Genomic DNA, 22,959 nt, shown 5'->3' with positions numbered 1-22,959 from the left:
TCTGGAGTCTGAAGTGAAACTACTGAAACAAGATGGAGGCTTTATACAAGTTTGTAAATCATTATAAAATAAATGATAGAAAACCCCTATGCTACAGATCCTACTGCTCTTGCCAGGGTGCCTAAAGGTGCCTTGCTTGTATTTTAGAGGAGATACTTTTGTTTCCGAGTAAGTCCCCTTTTAATTTCCAAAGGAGCAGTGAAGAAACCACAAGAACAGAGGGCGGTTACTGAGTCGCTTGCTCAATAAATTACACAATCTCTTTTCATGTTACTTTGTTCTACACAACAATCCTCTTAATAATTCTCCACTAAATATATATTTAGTATTAGCCTGGAATCTGTGGGTAACAATCAGTTCGATGTTCCCCTTCCATAAGCACCTGTCTGCCCCCCACTATTATTACTCTGCAGATTTCCACGTACAATTTATATTTAAATAAGCAAAATATTCTGGGGAATCCAAAACATAAAAAACTAACAAGCGACTCGTTTCCCTTTGCACATTGCAGAGTAAATACAATTCATACTCTGTAACTGTAATAGTTCTAAATGATCCTGTGTCCTTGCCCTTTGTTTTCTGAATTTATATCCCAGGGGAAAGCTAGAACCCAATACAGGTATGGGACCTGTTATCCACAATGTTCGGGACATGGGGTTTTCCGGATCAGGCAACTTTCTGTAATTTGGATCTTCATACCTTAAAGGAGAAGGAAAGGCTAAAACTAAGTAAGCTGTATCAGAAAGGTCTATATAAATACACCAGTAAATCCTCAAAGTAATGCTGCTCTGAGTCCTCTGTCAAAAGAAACAGCACATTTCTTTCCTTCTATTGTGTACTCATGGGCTTCTGTATCAGACTTCCTGTTTTCAGCTTAAACCTCCAGGGCTAGGGCTTGAGCATGCTCAGTTTGCTCCTCCCTCCCCTCCCTGCTGTAATCTGAGCCCAGAGCTATGAGTGAGCAGGGAGAGACTCAGGCAGGAAGTGATGTCACAACAAGCTAATATGGCAGCTGCTATCCTAAACAAACAGAAAGCGCTTCTAGAGCTGTTTACTCAGGTATGGTAAAGCATTCTGCACAATAAATATAGTGTTCTAGCTTGTACTATTGGCAATAAACTGTCTGTAGCGTTCTTTCTCCTTTAAGTCTACTAAAAAATCATTTAAACATGAAATAAACCCAATAGGCTGGCTTTGCCTCCAATAAGGATTAATTATATCTTAGTTGGGATCAAGTACAAGCGACTGTTTTATTATAACACAGAAAAAAAGAAAATCAGTTTTATACATCTGGATTATATGATTATAATGGAGTCTATGTATAATTTTGATCTTTCTGGATAATGAGTTTCCGGATAACGGATTCTATACCTGTGTTGTATTATTACAGAGAAAAAAAGAAATCTTTTATTTTAAATTTGAATTATTTGGATAAATTGAAGTATGTATGTATATATAAAAGTATACACAGGGAAGACAAATCACATAATAAATATATACAGAATCATATCAGGACAAGGAGCTTAAGTGCTACGTGGTAAGAGACATGGTGGGAAGGAGGTCCCTGCTCTATAGAGCTTACAGTCTAAAATGGGGTCTAAAATGGAGACAGTCTTCTATTTATTTCAAAGCGTTCCGGATAACGGGTTTCTGGATAACCGATCCTATAACCGATTTGATTTCCCTCAGTAAGTGACAAAAGTCCTCCCTGACTTCAAAATGCCAGCGGGTCAGTTTGGTCTATTGAGCGAAACATAAACAACAAAGAACAACTACGGCTCCATCTGCTGACAGGTGTGAACATTGTCTGAGATGGAGCTGAGATGCTGATCTGTAGAAGAAATGTATAAATATATAAATGTATAAATACAGCCTTGCTATGGGCGGAGTGGGTCAGATAAAATCCAGAAGCAGTGGGTTCCACCCTGTCGTCTCTTTGGTTCTGTCACACACAGAGGATGTGGTCTGGGTAGGAAATGACACATAATTCTGTTACTTCCTCTGAATTCACCTTCTTGTGCTTCACATCTCACATCTCACATCTCACAGCCGTTCCCTCCTAAACCCTCAACAACACTTTGCTACAAACCCTACTGCTGAGCTGCGTGTCCTTTATCCCTGCCCAGGTAAGAAACCTCATTGTTCTTATAGTTTCCCCCCAATTGCTGCTCATTCTGGGGTCCCCCATACCTGCTGGTGAGGGTACAGCAATCCTCAATATGGGGCACCTGCAATGTCCATTGTAAGAATGGTCCGTCCCACTGGGATATCAATGGCCTCCCACCATCATCATCATCATCTCATACCTCCCAACTGTCCCGTTTTTAGAGGGACAGTTCCTCTTTTGACAGCTCAACCTGCAGTCCCTCCTTTGTCCCATTTTCTCTGCACTGAACAGCCAGAAAAAGAAACAAAGTTTCTAACTTAATTGGCTTGTGACAGAGAGCCCAGAACAGCCATAGCTTCAGATAAGATACTTTTGTAACAATTTCGAGATAAGCAAATAAGTAATTGTAACACTATAAGATAAGCAGGTCTCTTGGGAGAAGTTAGACTCACAGCTTAAAGGGCAATTCACCTTCATTAGCAAAACTATAATAACTGAAAATAAACCACAGAAATATGTCCAAACTTTACTAACCGACCAAATTTTGTAAATTAGGGGGTGTGGCCACAAAAATGGGCTGGGTCAAAAAATTCAGCGGCAACTTTTTTCCCCTCTTTTTATTTCCAAAATGTTGGGAGGTATGTCCTTGGATTTGTTGTTGTTAGTGCCATCATGCTCATGCCCAGGGCTTGACTGTGCTAGTGGGACAGTGGAAAAAAACCCAGTTGCATCCGAGTTTCGGGGCCCAGACCCGCTCCCCGCTTGAGGAACTGCCACTCTTCTGACCCCCCTTTCCTGGCCCCGGTCACTGCCGAGTAAAGGAAGAGGCGTGGGGGAGGGGAGAGGGGGCTTTATGTTGGGGGCCTAGGGGATGGTGTTGGGGACCCTGAGGCATCAGGCTCCTGAACCCCCATTCCGACGCTTCTTATGCCATAAGCTTAGGGGCTACAGGTTCTTTCCTTCCTTTCGGAGGTCTCTCAGCCTCCACCAACCCAATGGCACTTGAGCTTCACCCTCCTCCTCCTCATGTCTATTAAACTGATTGAGCAAGAGTGCGAGTCGCTCCCACTTACAAGTCAGCAGTTGGATTTTTCATGAATGATATAGTTTTGATACTATCATGCCATTGTCTCCTTTGCAACATATTTTCTTCATCTGCATAACATTTGTTGTCATTTTGATTTCATTTGTTTAATATGAAAATCAAATAAAATATTTTAAACAAGTCAGCAGTTGGTTTGGTGCAGGAACAATCGGCCCATGAGCGTGAACCAGACTGGCCTGTGTATGGGGCCTCGGGTCTTAAAATGTTACTACTTTAGGCTTTCAAGGCAACCACAGCCCTTTAGCAGCAAAGATCTGTCAAAGATGCCCCAGTAGCTCCCCATCTTCTTTTCTGCTGATTCACTGATTCACATGCTCTGTGCTGCTGTCACTTACTGAGCTTAGGGAGCCACTCACAATATACAGTACACATAGAATAGAAATGTCACAATATAAGGCTGATTAGTAATTAATACACATAATTACTACATGGCAGCACAGAAACCAGTGCAATTAGCATCAGAATTGAATAATCAGCAAACCTGTAGCATCAGCTTATATGACTGAGCCAGGCACCAGTAAGTAGGAGCTGCTATATACTGCAAATATCTATATATACAAAGAAAACACCCCTAGTCAGCCCTGCCCCTGGTCTGTGCCATGGGAAAGAGAACAGCCCGGGAGCTGGAAGTGCAGAGAATAAAAAGTTGGTACCAGGGAGGGGGATGGGTTGACATTAATATTAAAGAAATAGAAGTAACATTTACCAGTAGTAAAAACTACTCACAAGGATGAACCATCACCGACATAAGGTCAAAGCATGTGATACGCCAGTGGGGCAACACTTCTGCAATCACAATCCCTTAAGGACATGAGGGGTTTCCCTTTAAGTTAACATTTAGTAATGTTGTAGAATGACTAATTCTAAGCAACTTTTTAATTGGTCTTTTTTCTTCTTAATAGTTTTTTAATTATTTGCCTTTTTCTGACTCTTTGCAGCTTTCAGACAGGGTCACTGACCCCATCTAAAAAACAAATTCTCTGTAAGGGCAGAGACACACGCTCAGATTCTGGGAGATTAGCGCCCGGCAATAAATCGCCTCTTCTTTGGGGCGACTAATTTCCCCAAACTGCCTCCCGCCGGCTAGAATGTAAATTGCCGACTGGATGGCAATCGGTGCGATTTGCTTTCCGAACTCCTTCGAAGTTGCCTCACGAGGAAAATTTCGTAGACTTCAGAAAACGAAGCGCTCCAAGTGTCATCCCACCGGCGATTTTGATTCTAGCCGGCAGGAGGCAGTACGGGGTGATTAGTCCCCCCGAAGAAGAGATTTGTCGCTGGGCGACTAAATCTCCGCGAATCTGAGCGTGTGTCTCTGCCCTTAGGCTACAAATGTATTATTATTGCTACTTTTTATTCCTCATCTTTCTATTCAGGTCTCTCCTATTCATATTCCAGTCTCTAATTCAAATGGTTGCTAGGGTAATATGGACCCTAGCAACCAAATTGCTGAAACTGGAGAGCTGCTGAATAAAAGGCTAAATAAGTCAAAAACCACAAATAATAAAAAATGAAAACCAATTGCAAAGTGTCTCAGAATATCCCTCTCTATGTCATATTCGAAGTTAATTTAAAGGCGAACAACACATTGAATTCTAAAAGGGAACTTTAAAACTAAACCAGAAAGAAAGATCAATGAATTCAAACGTATGCAGTTATTTAACACATGAAGACAGGGCCTGAATTTAGGGTCAGGTTTCATGTGACACTTTGTGACCAGACTAAATCCAGACCCCTGGACTATTTACAACCCACCCTAATTCATTTTAGTATCTGTACAATTGATCTCTATCTGTAACTTCCTAATTTATTGCCCATTAATACCTTTCACTGATCTAACAGTAAATATGCTGTGCCTTTCCAGTTTCATTTGTATTTTGCCTGACAAAGGGGCCTTGGTGCTCTGAAAGCTTGCAATCTAATTTTATATACAGTAGGTACAGGTATGGGATCCATTGTCCTGAAACACATTATCCAGAAAGTTCCACATTACGGAATTGCCGTCTCCCATAGACTCCATTACAATGAAATAATCCAAATTTTTAAAAATAATTTCCTTTTTCTGTGTAATAATAAAACAGTCGCTTGTACTTGATCCCAACTAAGATATAATTAATCCTTATTGGAGGTAGAGTCCTGCACGGGTCCATTTTTTGCAACCCGTACCCGCAACCTGCAATCCGCAACCCGGACCCGCATTCTTACCCGCTTGGACCTGCTACCCGACCCACAAGTACCTTATCCCCAACCCGCAAACCGGAAGTGACATCATCGGAAGTAGGCGTGATCAGAAAAAAGGAGTAAAAATCGCCATTGAGAAGACCCGCGGGCCAACCAGAGACCACAAACCCGCAGAACAGCAGACCCACGTCTATACCTGCACCCGGAAATTCCACCAGCAACCCGCAGGGTACTGCAGGTTTTTGCGGCTAACCCGACTAATTGGAGGCAAAACCAGCCTATTGGGTTTATTTAATGTTTATGTGATTTTATAGTAGACTTAACGTATGAAGATCCATCTGTTATCTGGAAACCCCCAGGTCCTGAGCATTCTGGATAACAGGTCCCGTACCGGTATCACTTCTACAATAGTATTTGTGTTTTTTTTAATTTGTTACCTTTCCCATCAGGAATTAGACATTTATTGTCAGTATCTTTGTCTCTCCACAGAACATGCAGTCTCTGCTGCTGCTGTTTGTCACCCAGCTACTAATCCAAGGTAAGTTGGTAGATGGTGGGTATGTGGTAGTGATGGGTGAATTTCTCCCGTTTTGCCGAAAATGCCCTAATTTCCCGCAAAATTAGTAAAATGGCGAAAAATTCATGAAAAAATGGTGAAACTCTAAAATTGATACCCACGGCGATTTTGGACGTGCATCCGAAAAGTCGCTCGCGTCAATTTTAAAGCCGGCGTTAAAGTTAATGGGCGTCCAAATAGTGTTGCCGCGCAGCGATTTTGATGCAAGCGACTTTTCGGATGCGCGTCCAAAAATTTTTGACGCCGGCAAATCACTGGCGCTTTGCAAAATGCAGAAATTCAATGGGAATTTGCGAAAGTCGAATTTATTCACCCCATCACTTTATGTAGGTGCTGGGTTGCCCCAGGGCAAGACTATCCTGTAGCCAGTGGCATATCCCCAGGGCTCCATTACCCAAAGCTCGAGAGATTCACACAGTGTAGCGATGAGACTGTAAATGGAAGCGTTCATTAACTTGCTTCCACTCAAATCTTTCAGACTTAAATAATTATGGAATCCATTAAATCCATCCAGAAACTCGTTAGCCAGAAAGCTCTGAATTACGGGAAAGTCGCTCCCTTAGATGCCATTTTATCCAAATAATCCAGATTTTGCCTTTTTCTGTGTAATAATAAAACAGTCGCTTGTACTTGATCCCAACTATGATATAATTAATCCTTATTGGAGGCAAAACCAGCCTATTGGGTTTATTTAATGTTTACTTGATTTTCTAGTAGACTTAAGGTATGAAGATCCAAATTACAGAAAGATCCCTTATCAGGAAACCTCAGGTCCCGAGCATTCTAGATAATAGATCCCATACCTGTATATATAAATCTCTTCTATACTAACCCAAGTATATAAAATATCCAGTTTGTGTGCCTAATACTGGTACTGCCCACACTATCATGTTATCTCCTTGCCAAGCTATCTACAGGTTTTATGTATTTATAAGGTTTTTTATAAGGTTTTCTCACCCACAGGTCCACTTCCCACCCACTGTGTAACAGAATCCACACTCTCCTCTTCATGGACAGGTAAGTGTCATTTTGCCTGATCATGTGCTTTCAGAAAGAATGTGTCACAGTGGGACCTGGAATTTACTATTGAGTGTTGTTCTGAGATCTACCAGGGATGTATGGCTAGTCCCAGGACAGGTTTCTTTGGCTTTTTATAACTGGATTTTCTTACTTGATGATATCACTCCAACTTGCATTGTAGCAGTAAAGAGTGACTGAAAATTATCAGAGCACATGACTGGGGGCACCTGTGAAAGTGACGATATGTCTATCCCCATGTTAGATTTCAAAAGATTTCGAAAGTTTGAAAAAACAGATTTCAGTGCAGAACTTGAGCTGGAGCAGCTCTATTAACTGATGTGTTTTGAGAGAAGAAAAGAGTTTTCCCATGCCACTATCTCTTTAAGCATCTACCAGTAATTTCCATTAGAACGTTAGGGTTATAGTTCAGCAACACCCGGAAGGATGCACTTTGTGATTCCGCTAATTTCATGTCATTTTTAGAGACTCTGGCAACATCAGAACCAACTTTATCAAATGGATCAGAACCTAATGTACAAGAGAATGTTCCCGTGAGTGGTGAGTACTGGAAGTGTTAAAGGGCACCTATCACAGCTCACATTCCCGAAAACTGTGAATGCCATGACATTTATTCAAAAATCTAAACTGAAAAAGCACAAAGTTGCAAAAAAAATCCCAAAAACTGTGACTTTCTCAAGTTGTCGCACAATAACCTACGACTTTTTTTTTTGTATTGTCGCACAAAAATCAGTGTCAAAAACAGCCAAAAAAAAAAACCCATAGATAGATAGATAGATAGATAGATAGATAGATAGATAGATAATAGATAGATAGATAGATAGATAGATAGATAGATAGATAGATAGATAGATAGATAGATAGATAATAGATAGATAGATAGATAGACAGACAGATAGATAGATAGATAGATAGATAGATAGATAGATAGATAATAGATAGATAGATAGATAGATAGATAGATGATAGATAGATAGATGATAGATAGATAGATAGATGATAGATAGATAGATAGATAGATGATAGATAGATAGATAGATAGATAGATAGATAGATAGATAGATAATAGATAGATAGATAGATAGATAGATAGATGATAGATAGATAGATAGATAGATAGATAGATAGATAGATGATAGATAGATAGATAGATAGATAGATAGATAGATAGATGATAGATAGATAGATAGATAGATGATAGATAGATAGATAGATAGATAGATAGATAGATAGATAGATGATAGATAGATAGATAGATAGATGATAGATAGATAGATAGATAGATAGATAGATGATAGATAGATAGATAGATGATAGATAGACAGGTAAGTGTCATTTTGCCTGATCATGTGCTTTCAGAAAGAATGTGTCACAGTGGGACCTGGAATTTACTATTGAGTGTTGTTCTGAGATCTACCAGGGATGTATGGCTAGTCCCAGGACAGGTTTCTTTGGCTTTTTATAACTGGATTTTCTTACTTGATGATATCACTCCAACTTGCATTGTAGCAGTAAAGAGTGACTGAAAATTATCAGAGCACATGACTGGGGGCACCTGTGAAAGTGACGATATGTCTATCCCCATGTTAGATTTCAAAAGATTTCGAAAGTTTGAAAAAACGGATTTCAGTGCAGAACTTGAGCTGGAGCAGCTCTATTAACTGATGTGTTTTGAAAAAAAAAAAGAGTTTTCCCATGCCACTATCCCTTTAAGCATCTACCAGTAATTTCCATTAGAACGTTAGGTTTATAGTTCAGCAACACCTGGAAGGATGCACTTTGTGATTCCGCTAATTTCATGTCATTTTTAGAGACTCTGACAACATCAGAACCAACTTTATCAAATGGATCAGAACCTAATGTACAAGAGAATGTTCCCGTGAGTGGTGAGTACTGGAAGTGTTAAAGGGCACCTATCACAGCTCACATTCCCTAAAACTGTGAATGCCATGACATTTATTCAAAAATCTAAACTGAAAAAGCACAAAGTTGCAAAAAAAATCCCAAAAACTGTGACTTTCTCAAGTTGTCGCACAATAACCTACGACTTTTTTTTTTTGTATTGTCGCACAAAAATCAGTGTCAAAAACAGCCAAAAAAAACCCCATAGATAGATAGATAGATAGATAGATAGATGATAGATAGATAAATAGATAGATAGATAGATGATAGATAGATAGATAGATAGATAGATAGATAGATAGATAGATAGATAGATAGATAAATAGATAGATAGATAGATAGATAGATAATAGATAGATAGATAGATAGATAGATAGATAGATAGATAGATAGATAATAGATGATAAATAGATAGATAGATAGATGATAGATAGATAAATAGATAGATAGATAGATAGATAGATAGATGATAGATAGATAGATAGATAGATAGATAGATAGATAGATAGATAGATAGATGATAAATAGATAGATAGATAAATAGATAGATAGATAGATGATAGATAGATAGATAGATAATAGATGATAAACAGATAGATACAGTGTCGGACTGGCCCGGCGGGACACCGGGAAAAAACCCGGTGGGCCCCGACCCTCGTGGGCCCCCGCCGGGCCAGGCCCCCTCAACAGATATCTTGTTTTTTGAAATAAAAAAAAAAATCTTCGTCGATGCGCAGTGTGCGCATGCGTGCAGACGCAGCGCCGTGCGCGCGTACACACAGAGGGTGCCACCGTGTGCGCATGCACACTGAAGGGCGCCGCACGGCGTGTTGCAGCAGGGGGACGGGGGCCTGTAGGGGGGCCCTGGACTGGAGTCCCGGTGGGCCCCGGGGCCCCCAGTCCGACCCTGGATAGATAGATAGATAGATAGATAGATAGATAGATAGATAGATAGATAGATGATTGATAGATAGATAGATAGATAGATAGATAGATAGATAGATAATAGATGATAAATAGATAGATAGATAGATAGATAATAGATAGATAAATAGATAGATAGATAGATAGATAGATAGATAGATAGATAATAGATAGATAAATAGATAGATAGATAGATAGATAGATAGATAATAGATAGATAAATAGATAGATAGATAGATAGATAGATAGATAGATAGATGGATAGATAGATAATAGATAGATAGATAGATAAATAGATAGATAGATAGATAGATAGATAATAGATAGATAGATAGATAGATAGATAGATAGATAGATGATAGATAGATAGATAGATAGATAGATAGATAGATAGATAGATAGATAATAGATGATAAATAGATAGATAGATAGATGATAGATAGATAAATAGATAGATAGATAGATAGATAGATAGATAGATAGATAGATAGATAGATAGATAGATGATAGATAGATAGATAGATAGATAGATGATAAATAGATAGATAGATAAATAGATAGATAGATGATAGATAGATAGATAGATAGATAGATAGATGATAGATAGATAGATAAATAGATAATAGATGATAAATAGATAGATAGATAGATAGATAGATAGATAGATAGATAGATAGATAGATAGATAGATGATAGATAGATAAATAGATAGATAGATAGATAGATAGATAGATGATAGATAGATACATAGATAGATAGATAGATAGATGATAGATAGATAGATAGATAGATAGATAATAGATGATAAACAGATAGATAGATAGATAGATAGATAGATAGATAGATAGATAGATAGATAGATAGATAGATAGATGATTGATAGATAGATAGATAGATAGATAATAGATGATAAATAGATAGATAGATAGATAATAGATAGATAAATAGATAGATAGATAGATAGATAGATAATAGATAGATAAATAGATAGATAGATAGATAGATAGATAGATAGATAATAGATAGATAAATAGATAGATAGATAGATAGATAGATAGATGGATAGATAGATAATAGATAGATAGATAGATAAATAGATAGATAGATAATAGATAGATAAATAGATAATAGATAGACAGATAGATAGATAGATAATAGATGATAAATAGATAGATAGATAGATAGATAGATAGATAGATAGATAGATAATAGATAGATAGATAGATGATAGATGATAGATAGATAGATAGATAGATAGATAGATAGATAGATAATAGATAGATAAATAGATAGATAGTGGAGCTCCTTTTGCAAATGTAACAGCCTCTAGATGCCTCCTAAAGCCTTTGATGAGTGTCTGGATTCTGGATGTGGCTATTTGTGACCATTGGTCCATACAAAATCTCTCCAGTTCAGTTAAATGTGATGGCTGCTGAGCATGGACAGTCTGCTTCAATCATCCCATAGATTTTCCATGATATTCAAGTTGGGGGACTGTGACGGCCATCCCAAAATGTTTGTCTCCAAAATGACTGTGTCTTGTGTAAATGATCTTTTCCATACAACAAGCGAGTGTGTTTGTGCGAGTGCAGAAAGGGCTTCTCATCCCCCTGCCATACACATGTTCTTTGTGCAAATTGTGCTGAATTGTAGAACGATGTACAGATACACCTGCATCTGCAGCAAGATCTTCTTGCAGGTCTTTGGAGATGATCTTTGGCTTGTCTGTAACATTCTCACAATCCTCCGCATATGTCGCTCCTTTATTTTTCTTGGCCTGTCAGACCTGGGTTTTACAGCAACTGTGCCTGTGGCCTTCCATTTCCTCATTACATTCCTTACAGTTGAAACTGACAGTTTAAACCTCTGAGATAACTTTTTGTAGCCTTCCCCTAAACCCTGATACTGAATAATCTTTGTTTTCAGATCTTTTGAGAGTTGCTTTGAGGGTCCCATGCTGTCACTCTTCAGAGGAGAGTCAAACAGAAGCACAACTTGCAATTGGTCTCCTTAAATACCTTTTCTCATGATTGGACACACCTGCCTATGAAGTTCAAGGCTTAATGAGCTAATCCAACCAATTTGGTGTTGCCATTAATCACTATTGAGCAGTTACATGCATTCAAATTAGCAAAACTACAAGGGTACCCACATTTTTGCACAGCCAGTTTTTAACATTTGATATAATTTCATACAACTGAATACGTCTTCACTAAAAATCTTTGTTCAGAAAACACCCCAGTACTCAGATGGGAAATGAAAGACATACTGGGGCTCATTTATCAACACTGGGCAAATTTGCACATGGGCAGTTACCTATAGCAACCAATCAGCGATTAGCTTTTTAAAGCCAGCTGCAAGTAGAACAATGAAAGCAGCAATCTGATTGGTTGCTATGGGTTACTGCCCATGGGCTAATTTGCCCAGTGTTGATAAATGAGCCTCACTGTTATCTTTTTTGTTTAAAGTGGAGTAAATTATTTTGCAGGCTGAGTGGGGTTCCCAAACTTTATCATATGACTGTATATGTCTGATAGAGAAAATTAAATCAATGTAAATATTGTTTCTAGAGAATAAGGAAAACTCATCCATTGGATCAGAGAATGTAACAGCTGGAACCCAACCACAGGATCCTGTAGCAGAAGGTGAGTATCCCACTATGGAAATACTGTATATAATATAACTGATTATATTGCCAATTATGGTACAGGTATAGGATCCCTTATCCGGAAACCCGATATCCAGAAAGCTCCGAATTACGAAATGGCTGTCTCCCATAGACTCTATTTTATCCAAATAATCCACATTTTTAAAAATGATTTCCTTTTTCTGTGAAATAATAAAACAGTCGCTTGTACTTGATCCCAACTAAGATATAATTAATCCTTATTGGAAGCAAAACCAGCCTATTGGGGTTATTTAATGTTTAAATTAATTTCTATCAGACTTAAGGCATGAAGACCCAAATTACGGAAAGATCCATTATCCTGAAAACCCCAGGTCCCGAGCATTCTGGATAACAGGTCCCATACAGTAACATCCCTCCAGCTTTAACAGAAACTCTATACACAGACATTTAAATACTGTCACAGGAAAACATGTTTTTTTTCAAAACGCATCCGTTTATAATGCTGTGGTCCCTCTCTTCTCGACTATCTCACTCTTGCACTATTGTCTTCCCCTGTAGTCACCATTATGTTCGTGTTACCATCTTGCTCTACTAAACCTACTGACCTCTACTCTAAACACAGCTCTGCCTGAAGAGCTTACATTCTACCAGGGTCAAAGTTATTTGCTGTACTTGACACCTCTAGAACTATAACAGGGTCAATATATTTGTAATGAGTAAGTGTCATTTATATTAAAGGATAAGTAAACCTTAAAAATAATTTAATGTAAAATTAATGAGGATGCTATTCTCAGCACTGTACATAACACCACCTGCTGGTCAGTTTCCCACCAGTCTGACCAGCAAGTAGTCAAGGAAGTTGTCAGGAGAAAGAAAGAGGCTGATGTTCTTCTGCTTAGGAATAAAATTAGAAACCTTTCTCACATCTTTCCTAAGCAGAAGAACATCAGCCTCTTTCTTTCTCCTGACAACTTCCTTGACTACTTGCTGGTCAGACTGGTGGGAAACTGACCAGCAGGTGGCGCTGTTGTAACAAAATTCATTCATATTAACAGTACATGTATTCCTTAAAGGGTTACTGTCATGGAAAACATGTTTTTTTCATAACACACCAGTTAATAGTGCTACTCCAGCAGAATTCTGCACTGAAATCCATTTCTCAAAAGAGCAAACAGATTTTTGCCCCAAGTCACATGACTTGGGGCAGCTGGGAAATTGACAATATGTCTAGCCCCATGTCAGATTTCAAAATTGAATATACAAAAATCTGTTTGCTCTTTTGAGAAACGGATTTCATTGCAGAATTCTGCTGGAGCAGCACTATTAAATGATTCATTTTGAAAAAATGTTTTTTTCCCAGCCATGACACTATCCCTTTAATATCTTGGGATCTAAAAGGAATAACAAAAGTGCTTAGAATAGATTTTACATTCACTTATTTTTAAGGTTTACTTATCCTTTAAGTGAGTGTTGTTAATTCTAATTGGACACCAGGTGAAATTATGGGTAAGGGCAAGTCCCAGCCAGAGTTTAAGAGAGAGAGATCAGGAAGAAACTTCCACTTTTGGCTGACATGAAGATTAAGGGAATGACTCTGGATATCCTGAAGCCTACAATCTTAGAGGTGCTAAGGAGAGCAGTAGATTGGATATTTAGTGACAGGTTAGTTTGGTGGAGCTTGTTGTAGTCAGCGCGAGTCAGGGGTAGGTTATATAGAGGTTATAGAGTAGCAGAGGTCAAGCATGGAGAGAGAAAAGGACTAGTGTCATGGTGGTACCTTGGCCAGATTAGGGAGCCAGAGGAGAGGGAACTAGGGTAGACAGGGCCTAGTAACTCTGGCCAACATATACCCCGGTGCTGAAAGTATGTTATGATGCAGAGCATCCCTGACTCAAGGAGGAGACAGAGAAGGAAGGAGCTGATGGGACCTGGTGACCCAGGACTCCTAATTCTGGTTAAGACAATGTTGAAGCTTTGCTGGTGACCAATAAAGAGATGTTCTTCAGTTCAACTAAGAGACGTGCAGAACTTACTGTTTATTGGTTTAAGGGTTACTACAGTTTCCCAGGGAGTAGCGTGAGTGTGAGGATGTCGGCCACGGAAGAGGGGAAGCGACTTGACACCACATTTATAGGATTTGGTATCACCGTTGAGAGCTTTTTAAGGATCTGACCAAATAGTGGGCTGCAAAGTCTGAAATTCCCTATTCTCCTGTACTCAGACATTTAGAAATATACAGAAACCCCTACTAGCACCCAAACACGTCCTTTATTTGATAAAATGCTCGAAAGCACCAAGAATACCTTTCCTTCTTCATCAGAATTATTCATGGAGGAATTATCTTCTTCTACATTAATGCTTAGTGATAGAGCCCAAAATACAGCTCTTCCCTTTTCTTTACAAATTGGAGATAGAATGAAAACACCACCAAAATAAAGATGAGGTTACTGTTATGAGATACCGGTATATGATTTATTATCCAGAAACCTCAGAATCTCCCAAAGAATCAATTTTAATCAAATAATTACAATTTCTAAAAATGATTTCCTTTATTCTCTGTAATAATAAGACAGTGCCTTGTACTTGATGGTAAATAAGCTGCATGAATCCACATTGGTGGCAAAATAATCCTAATGTTTAAATGTTTTTTTAGTAGACTTATAGTTCGGAGATCCAAATAACAGAAAGACGCTTATCCAGAAAATCCCATCTCCAGAGCATTCTGGATAATATAAATGGATCCTATACCTGGATTACAAGGAAGCACTTGTACAGTAACATAATAGTTAAAAAGACAACTCTTCCCTACAGTACATCCCCAGAGGTTGACAGATATTTTGGGGTGCTAAGAAGGAAGCAACCCTATCTATATATCTGCCCTGTATAAATATATATGTGATGTTCTCACTCATTTAATACACTCTTATGTTCTAGGTGTCACAACAACCGAGCCAAGGATTGGTGTTACTGACCTTACAAATGAAGGTGGGTCAAAAATCAAATACTCTGAAGTAGGAATATCTTTATTGTAGTGATTGTATGTGTGTGCTCACAGATTGTGATGGTTCGGTAGTAAGGGAACATCATAGTATACAGTAAATCCAATCTATACCTTAAAGTGGTCATACACTATAAGATCTATTTGTTTGTAGAGTTCCCCAAATGAGCGATCTCCCACCAAAGGCAGGGCAATATCAGGCTAATACTCTCTATTGCCAAACGATCGGATTATAACGATGGGAGTGGGCGCCGAAGGAACGAGGACCCCATCAACTAGAAGATGGTGTCACGGCCGGCACCCAACACCAGAACAAGTGCCAAGTACCCTGGTCTCGGCTCGGCTTCACCAGTAGTGTGACCACCGTTGGGCTTCGGGAGGAGCCCTCAGCTTACTTGGGTGCCACCTGGACGAGATGTTCTGGCTGGCAGAGGGGCACGGCTGATGGTCACGGTACAAAAGGACTAGGCAAGCGGATGGTCAGACAGGCTGAGTCGAGGCAGGCGGATAACAGAATCATCAGGCAGGCAAGGGTCAAAACCGGGTATCAATCAGACAGATGGGATCAGGCAAGAGAGTGGTCAAGGTTCAGGCAGGGTCAAGATTCAGAGTTCAGAATAGTCAGGATACAGGCAGGGTCACAACAGGAGATCAATATCAACAAGAACAAACACACAAAGGCTCAGAGGCACCAGGAAAACACGTTCTATCACGGGCAAAGAATCCAATGTAATGGCCCTTTAAATACCCAGAATGCTTTGCGCCATTGCGCGCTGACGTCACGCGTGAGCGCGCCTATAAAAATAGCAGAGGCACGCCCCGTGCCTCCTTGGTTTACCGGTGCATCAGGGAGAGAAGACCGGCCCGCTACACCACCAGGGTATGTCGTTTTTATTACAGATGGCAGTCTGATGATACCTTCCCGTTCGACGTCTGCCCTATTTTTAGTCTCATACTGGATGTTCTGAAATTGTTGTTGTTTTTCTAGGTGTCACAACAAAACAGCCAAGAACTATGAAAACGAATCCTACCAGTAAAGGTGAGCCACTAATTACCTGATCTAGAAGAGATAAGTCTTTCGTTAAGTCTCACTATGGTGCAAGAACGGCATGTATATAGTGAATAAAGTACCCCCTATTGTAAAATATAAGGATATTATAAGTTACAGAGGAGTTTCATGACCATATAAAAGTACGAGGCCGAAGGCCGAGTGTTTTTATACAGGACATGGAACTCCAAGGTAACTTCTAATATCCTCATATTTTGCAACTGGGGGTACTTTATTTATTATAATACACAAATTTCAGTGAGTCATGTGACAGAAATGACATCAGAACTCACCGTTTATAACTGATGACATCAGAACTCACCGTTTATAAGGATATAATTTACAAGATATTCATGGCTTTTGTGTATTATAACCTAATATAGCTCGAACGGTGAAGAGCATGATCCAGTTTCTTTAGCTACAGCCAATCAGAAATCATAGTGTTGCTTCATTTTGGGCCTGGGACATACCTGTCCTATGAAACTTAATTTTAAAATTGTAACTTAAAAATGAATGTTGACCTCGTAATAAAAGTTAGTACTAGGGTTTTACTTTGCAAAGACTACCCTGGAGCATCTGGGGACAAAATGCCAATGGAAAATGTTGTATTTTTCAGATACAAGAAGACAAAAGGGCCATGATAAGACGCTATTCACTTATGGTAGGTGGGAAGAATTGTAGTTTCCATCCTTTAGTGGTGGATGTCCATTCATGCACTATATATATATATACACTTGCCCCTATTGCTGCTAAAACAATCTCCCTGGCAGCCCATGGTTTAATGTAGTAACAGTTTGCTCCATGTCCAGTAACCATTAGCAACCAGCAGGTAGAATTCACAGGTCTTCTCGAAAGGAGACACCAGGATGCTATGGCTTACTATACACTAAGAAGCCTATTTTTACCTTAATTCTATTATTCCATCTATTATTCCATTAATTCAATCAGAGTGTTGTGCAGCACAAGAAGACAAGCGTCAACATTAGATGACAGTTGATCTATTGAAGGCAAAATTCACCTAAACATTAAAGGGACAGTAACACCAAAAACATAAAAGTGTTTTAAAGTAATGGCAATATAATATAGTGTTGTGATGCACTGTTAAAACTGGCGTGTTTGCTTCAGAAACTCTACTATAGTTTATATAAATAAGCTGCTGTGTAGCCATGGGGGCAGCCATTCAAGCACAGGATACACAGTAGATAACAGATAAGTACTACTATAGTTTATATAAACAAGCTGCTGTGTAGCCATGGGGCAGCCATTCAAGCACAGGATACACAGTAGATAACAGATAAGTACTACTATAGTTTATATAAACAAGCTGCTGTGTAGCCATGGAGGCAGCCATTCAAGCACAGGATACACAGTAGATAACAGATAAGTACTACTATAGTTTATATAAACAAGCTGCTGTGTAGCCATGGGGGAAGCCATTCAATCACAGGACACACAGTAGATAACAGATTAGTACTACTATAGTTTATATAAACAAGCTGCTGTGTAGCCATGGGGGCAGCCATTCAAGCACAGGATACACAGTAGATAACAGATAAGTACTACTATAGTTTATATAAACAAGCTGCTGTGTAGCCATGGAGGCAGCCATTCAAGCACAGGATACACAATAGATAACAAGATAATTACTACTATAGTTTATATAAACAAGCTGCTGTTTAGCCATGGGGGCAGCCATTCAAGCACAGGATACACAGTAGATAACAGATAAGTACTACTATAGTTTATATAAACAACCTGCCGTGTAGCCATGGGGGCAGCCATTCAAGCACAGGATACACAGTAGATAACAGATAAGTACTACTATAGTTTATATAAACAAGCTGCTGTGTAGCCATGGAGGCAGCCATTCAAGCACAGGATACACAATAGATAACAAGATAATTACTACTATAGTTTATATAAACAAGCTGCTGTTTAGCCATGGGGGCAGCCATTCAAGCACAGGATACACAGTAGATAACAGATAAGTACTACTATAGTTTATATAAACAAGCTGCTGTGTAGCCATGGGGGCAGCCATTCAAGCACAGGATACACAGTAGATAACAGATAAGCTCTGTAGTATACAATGAGATTCTTCAGAGCTTATCTGTTATTTACTATGTATCCTGTGTTTAAAGAGCATAGAATGCCCAGGGCCTGTAAGCATATGGTGTGTGTTATTGTCATCAGATTCGGCCCTGGGATTTATTCCATTCCCACCATCCCTGGTTTCACAAAGCTGAAGAAATATTATACGAAAGTGAATATTAGCGGCACTTCCTTAGAATATATTGTGTTTATTACAGATTATTACTCCCTCAGGCAGTGGGGGCTGGTGTGTGCCCTCATCCTCTTTGTTCTTGGGATCCTGGTACTAGTGAGTAAGTATTGCCCTGTCTATTTCTATGTTGGGTGTAAAACAGTGTGATCAAGTGCTTAGTCCCGGTTATTGGGGTCTAACATGTTGCTCCGTTTGTAACTGAGGCCTGGGATCAGGTTGAGAGATTTGGGCTGATTTATTGATTCAGAAGAGTCTGAAGAGAGAAATAACTGGAAGTGACATCATATTCAGTCGCCCATGATCTGCAACTTCCTGTCCCGGGACACAACAGCCATTTACTGTATGCCTCAGAGTTAGGGAAAATGGCAGCCGCCCTGTTCTGGGCTGTTCTCTTAGCAAATCCTCTAAACTTGTGCTAGCCGAAATTCTCATGTCAGCAGCCATGTCTAGACAGGACTCTAGTGCAAAGTTTGTTACAGGTCTAGTCACCCTCTAGGTTCACCTTTAAGTGAACTTTTAGTATGTTATAGAATAGCCAATTGTAAGCAACTTTTCAACTGGTCTTCATTATCTATTTTTTATAGTTCTTTAATTATTTGCCTTCTTCTTCTGACTCTTTCCAGTTTTCAAATGGGGGTCACTGACCTCATGTAAAAATCGAATCCTCTGTAAGGCCACATTTCTATTGTTCTTGCTTCTTTTAAATTCCTCACCTTTCTAATCAGCCCATCTTCTATTCAGTCTCTTATTTAAATCAATGCATGGTTGCTAGGGGAATTTGGACTCTAGCAACCAGACTGCTGAAATTGCAAACTGGAGAGCTGCTGAATAAAAAGCTAAATAACTCAAAAACCCCAAATAATAAAAAACTTAAACCGGTTGCAAATAGTACCGAAATATCACTCTCTACATCATACTAACAGTTAACTCAAAGGTGACCAACCCCTCCCAGCTTTCTATATGAAATTTGCACCTTGTGCCAGTGATGTCATTGATTTTGCTGCAAAAAAATGTTGGGGGGCCCCTCCATGTCGTGTTACCCCAGGATGCATGACTTATTCTTACTGCACAAAGAACAATAATGTAACTATTAGCGCAGTCCGGATTCGCATAGACTCGAGCGTTTGGAGGGCCCCAAGGGGGTGCAGGATCTGGTGCATTTGCACTACCTGCACCTGCCCCTGACAAGGAAACTAAAGTCCCTGGGCCATGCCAAAAATAAGATTTGTATTTTCTTGTTTATAGAAAATAACCCAAGATCTTTATTGTGCAGGTGATAAATGTCCTCGATGTTCCTGCAGAAGGAGGCAAAAACGGTAAGTGTCGCTGTACTGGAAGGCTGGAGAACAAGGCTGTGTACTGCCCCCTACAGTTGATGTGATGTACTAGGTTGTTCCTGCCTATAAAAGCAGATTGGACTTCCATGTAGGTGTTGAAGTCAGCCCAGTAGAGACATGTGTCAATGGTAACAGAGGCCTTAAAGGAGAACTAAAGCCTAACTAAAGAAGTAGCTAGAAATGTTGTACATGATGTTTTGTGCTTCTGTACCAGCCCAAGGCAACCCCAGCCCTTTAGCAGTAAAGATCTGTGTCTCCAAAGATGCCCCAGTAGCTCCCCATCTTCTTTTCTGCTGGTTCACTGCACATGCTCTGTGCTGCTGTCACTTACTGAGCTTAGGGAGCCACTCACAATATACAGTACACATAGAATAGAAATGTCACAATATAAGGCTGATTAGTAATTAATACACATAATTACTACATGGCAGCACAGAAACCAGTGCAATTAGCATCATAATTGAATAATCAGCAAACCTGTAGCATCAGCTTATATTACAGCCAGGGAAGCTCATTTTCTGCTGGATAATTAGTGACGAGCCCTAAGCTTAGCTTCTCAACAGCCAATCAGAGCCCACTGAGCATGTGAGTGTCACAGACACTTTCCAAGATGGTGACCCCCTGTGACAAGTTTGAAGTCCTGGATCATTGCTGCTATTGACAAGCTCAAACTTTAGCCTCGTGCAATAAGTTCACTATATAAAATAGGACATTTTTAGCCATATAAATTTTTAGGGTTTAGTTCTCCTTTAATGTGACATGTGCCAATGGTAGTTATCTTAGAGCGGGGTATTAGGGGGCCTAGGGTGTATATTTCCCCCCTAATACCTGCACATAAGTGTTGGCAACTGTTCATAGCTGGAACAATTTCCCAAATTTAAGAATAAACCAAATTTTGGCACCCTAGAGTTCACAGTCATTTTCCAAACATCCAGAAAAGGGGAGGAGCTCAGAGCGAGAGGCTCAGGCTTTCACAGCCCCTTCTCCCAATTTAAGATGGAACACAACATTTAGGGCTCTTACACACGGCCGTTCCGACCTGCGCTCCCCTGTGTTCCGTTTGTTGGCGTTCAGCCGCAGGGGAGCGCAGGAATAGACGCAAGTAATGATTTGAAATGGGGCTGTACTCACTCAGGCGCGTGTAGGCGCCGAACGCAGGTTCAGACGCAACATGCTGCATTTTTCCTGCGTTCGGCGCCTACACGCGCCTGAGTGAGTACAGCCCCATTTCAAATCATTACTTGCGTCTATTCCTGCGCTCCCCTGCGGCTGAACGCCAACAAACGGAACGCAGGGGAGCGCAGGTCGGAACGGCCGTGTGTAAGAGCCCTTAGTGACATCATGTAGGAGTAATGATTTTGGCTGCTGAGAGTTGCTGGGAGTTGTTGTGTGACAGTTGCACAGATGCCAAATGAACATTCCAACCTTTTGTATTACCCGGGAATCCTCTTGCCCCTCCATAAACTGATTTCTTTTTCATTCTGCAGGAAATACAATGTCACATTTGAATAGAATCCCGATCGAGTTTGTTAAAATGAACATGAAAGCACAGATTGGTTTGCTGTAACATCTGTATCTGTACAATAAAACTGTCACTTTAAGGCTGGTTCCCAATTTGCTTGTGTTTTTTTTTTTCTATCCATGTTCTGCTAATGTCAGGCCGAATCTTTATTGCTAAATGAATAGTGCAACAGTTAAAAAAATAGAATGTTTTTCAATTTACATTATTTTTACAGTTTCAGGGCTACTTAAAGTGCATCTAAAGGCATAAAAAAGATCCCATTTTTACTTTAATGAAAAAGAATCCTATCTCCAATATACTTTAATTAAATATGTACTGTTTTTATAAGAAACCTGACTGTATTCAGTGAAATTCCCCCTTCATTTACTGCTGTGGATAGGAATTGTCAGACGGTCTCTAACTGCTCTGCAGGGAAACAATCATACTTATGTACAGCAGGGGGAGCCCCCGCCTTACTTCCCAGCCATGCAGAACTCAAGCAGCTTTGTTTGTTTCCCTGTAGAGCAGTCGGCGACTGTGTAGAGATTTGTATTGGATTTTATTTTTGCCTTTACATCCCCTTCAGCTGCAGGGACAAAGATCATGGAGCCAGATTTAAACAGATAAACTGGGACTTTATTTGGAGGATTATTTTGCTGCAGCCACTGGTTCTGCAGAGTTGGAGAAAGTTTGTATTAAACAATATAAAAACTATAAAATCCACATTAGATCACATGACAACACAGGACCCAGTGCAGTCTGTATATTCTGATTATTAATCAGTCTTGTTGTATCGGCTTCTGGCAGATATTATTTGACTTGTGCTGTTTTGATCATTTATGACGATCCCTAAGCAGCCCAGATCACACTGAGCATGTGTACAGTCTTGGTCTTGCAAAGATGTATAACAAAGTTACAAGATGGTGACCCCCTGTGGCCAACTTTGAAAACATAAATCATTTGTTTGATTAGGCTTGTGGTGCAGTAAGTTCATGTTTATGTTTAGTATACAAAATACAGCATTTCTAGCCTTATTCTATTTTAGACTTTACTTCAGCTTTAAGTCTTGCACCACAGAATCTCCCCATTGGCTTGGTGTTGGGCCCAAGTTGTTGCGTTAAGGGCATTGATGGCAGGGGATTTACTTTGGGCATCATAACCCAGTGGTGCTATTTATTTGGGGAAGATAAGTGTCTGAGGTCAAAAGGAATATTCTACTTTAATCTCTGGAGCACTTCCTCACACACCGAGGTGTTGCCCCACATGAGGAGAAGAGGTCTCATAATAAAGGCAGGGAGCTATGGTGGACCCCATCTACCTTACTTTCA

General features: G+C 39.7%; 1 protein-coding gene across 2 annotated transcripts; it reads left to right on the top strand.

The window, feature by feature from the left end:
* The first annotated feature begins 1,951 nt into the window (after window positions 1-1,951).
* Window positions 1,952-21,736, top strand: LOC108697900. Of its 2 annotated transcripts, XM_041571741.1 has the most exons (12): window positions 1,952-2,126; window positions 5,883-5,931; window positions 6,934-6,987; window positions 7,474-7,548; window positions 8,820-8,894; window positions 12,405-12,479; window positions 15,398-15,448; window positions 16,450-16,500; window positions 17,126-17,170; window positions 18,819-18,893; window positions 20,067-20,109; window positions 21,618-21,736. In XM_041571741.1, the coding sequence occupies exons 2-12, from the start codon at window positions 5,886-5,888 to the stop codon at window positions 21,640-21,642; spliced, it is 615 nt and encodes a 204-aa protein (XP_041427675.1). In that variant the 5' UTR covers window positions 1,952-2,126; window positions 5,883-5,885; the 3' UTR covers window positions 21,643-21,736. The 2 variants fall into 2 exon arrangements, with proteins under 2 accessions (XP_041427675.1, XP_041427676.1); XM_041571742.1 differs by lacking the exon at window positions 8,820-8,894 and having other exon boundaries at window positions 1,992-2,126.
* The last annotated feature ends 1,223 nt before the right edge of the window (window positions 21,737-22,959 follow it).

This window comes from Xenopus laevis, chromosome 7S (genome assembly GCF_017654675.1).
Source record: "Xenopus laevis strain J_2021 chromosome 7S, Xenopus_laevis_v10.1, whole genome shotgun sequence".
Taxonomy (NCBI): Eukaryota; Metazoa; Chordata; class Amphibia; order Anura; family Pipidae; genus Xenopus; species Xenopus laevis.
This window is presented reverse-complemented; position numbering and strand designations above follow the sequence as displayed.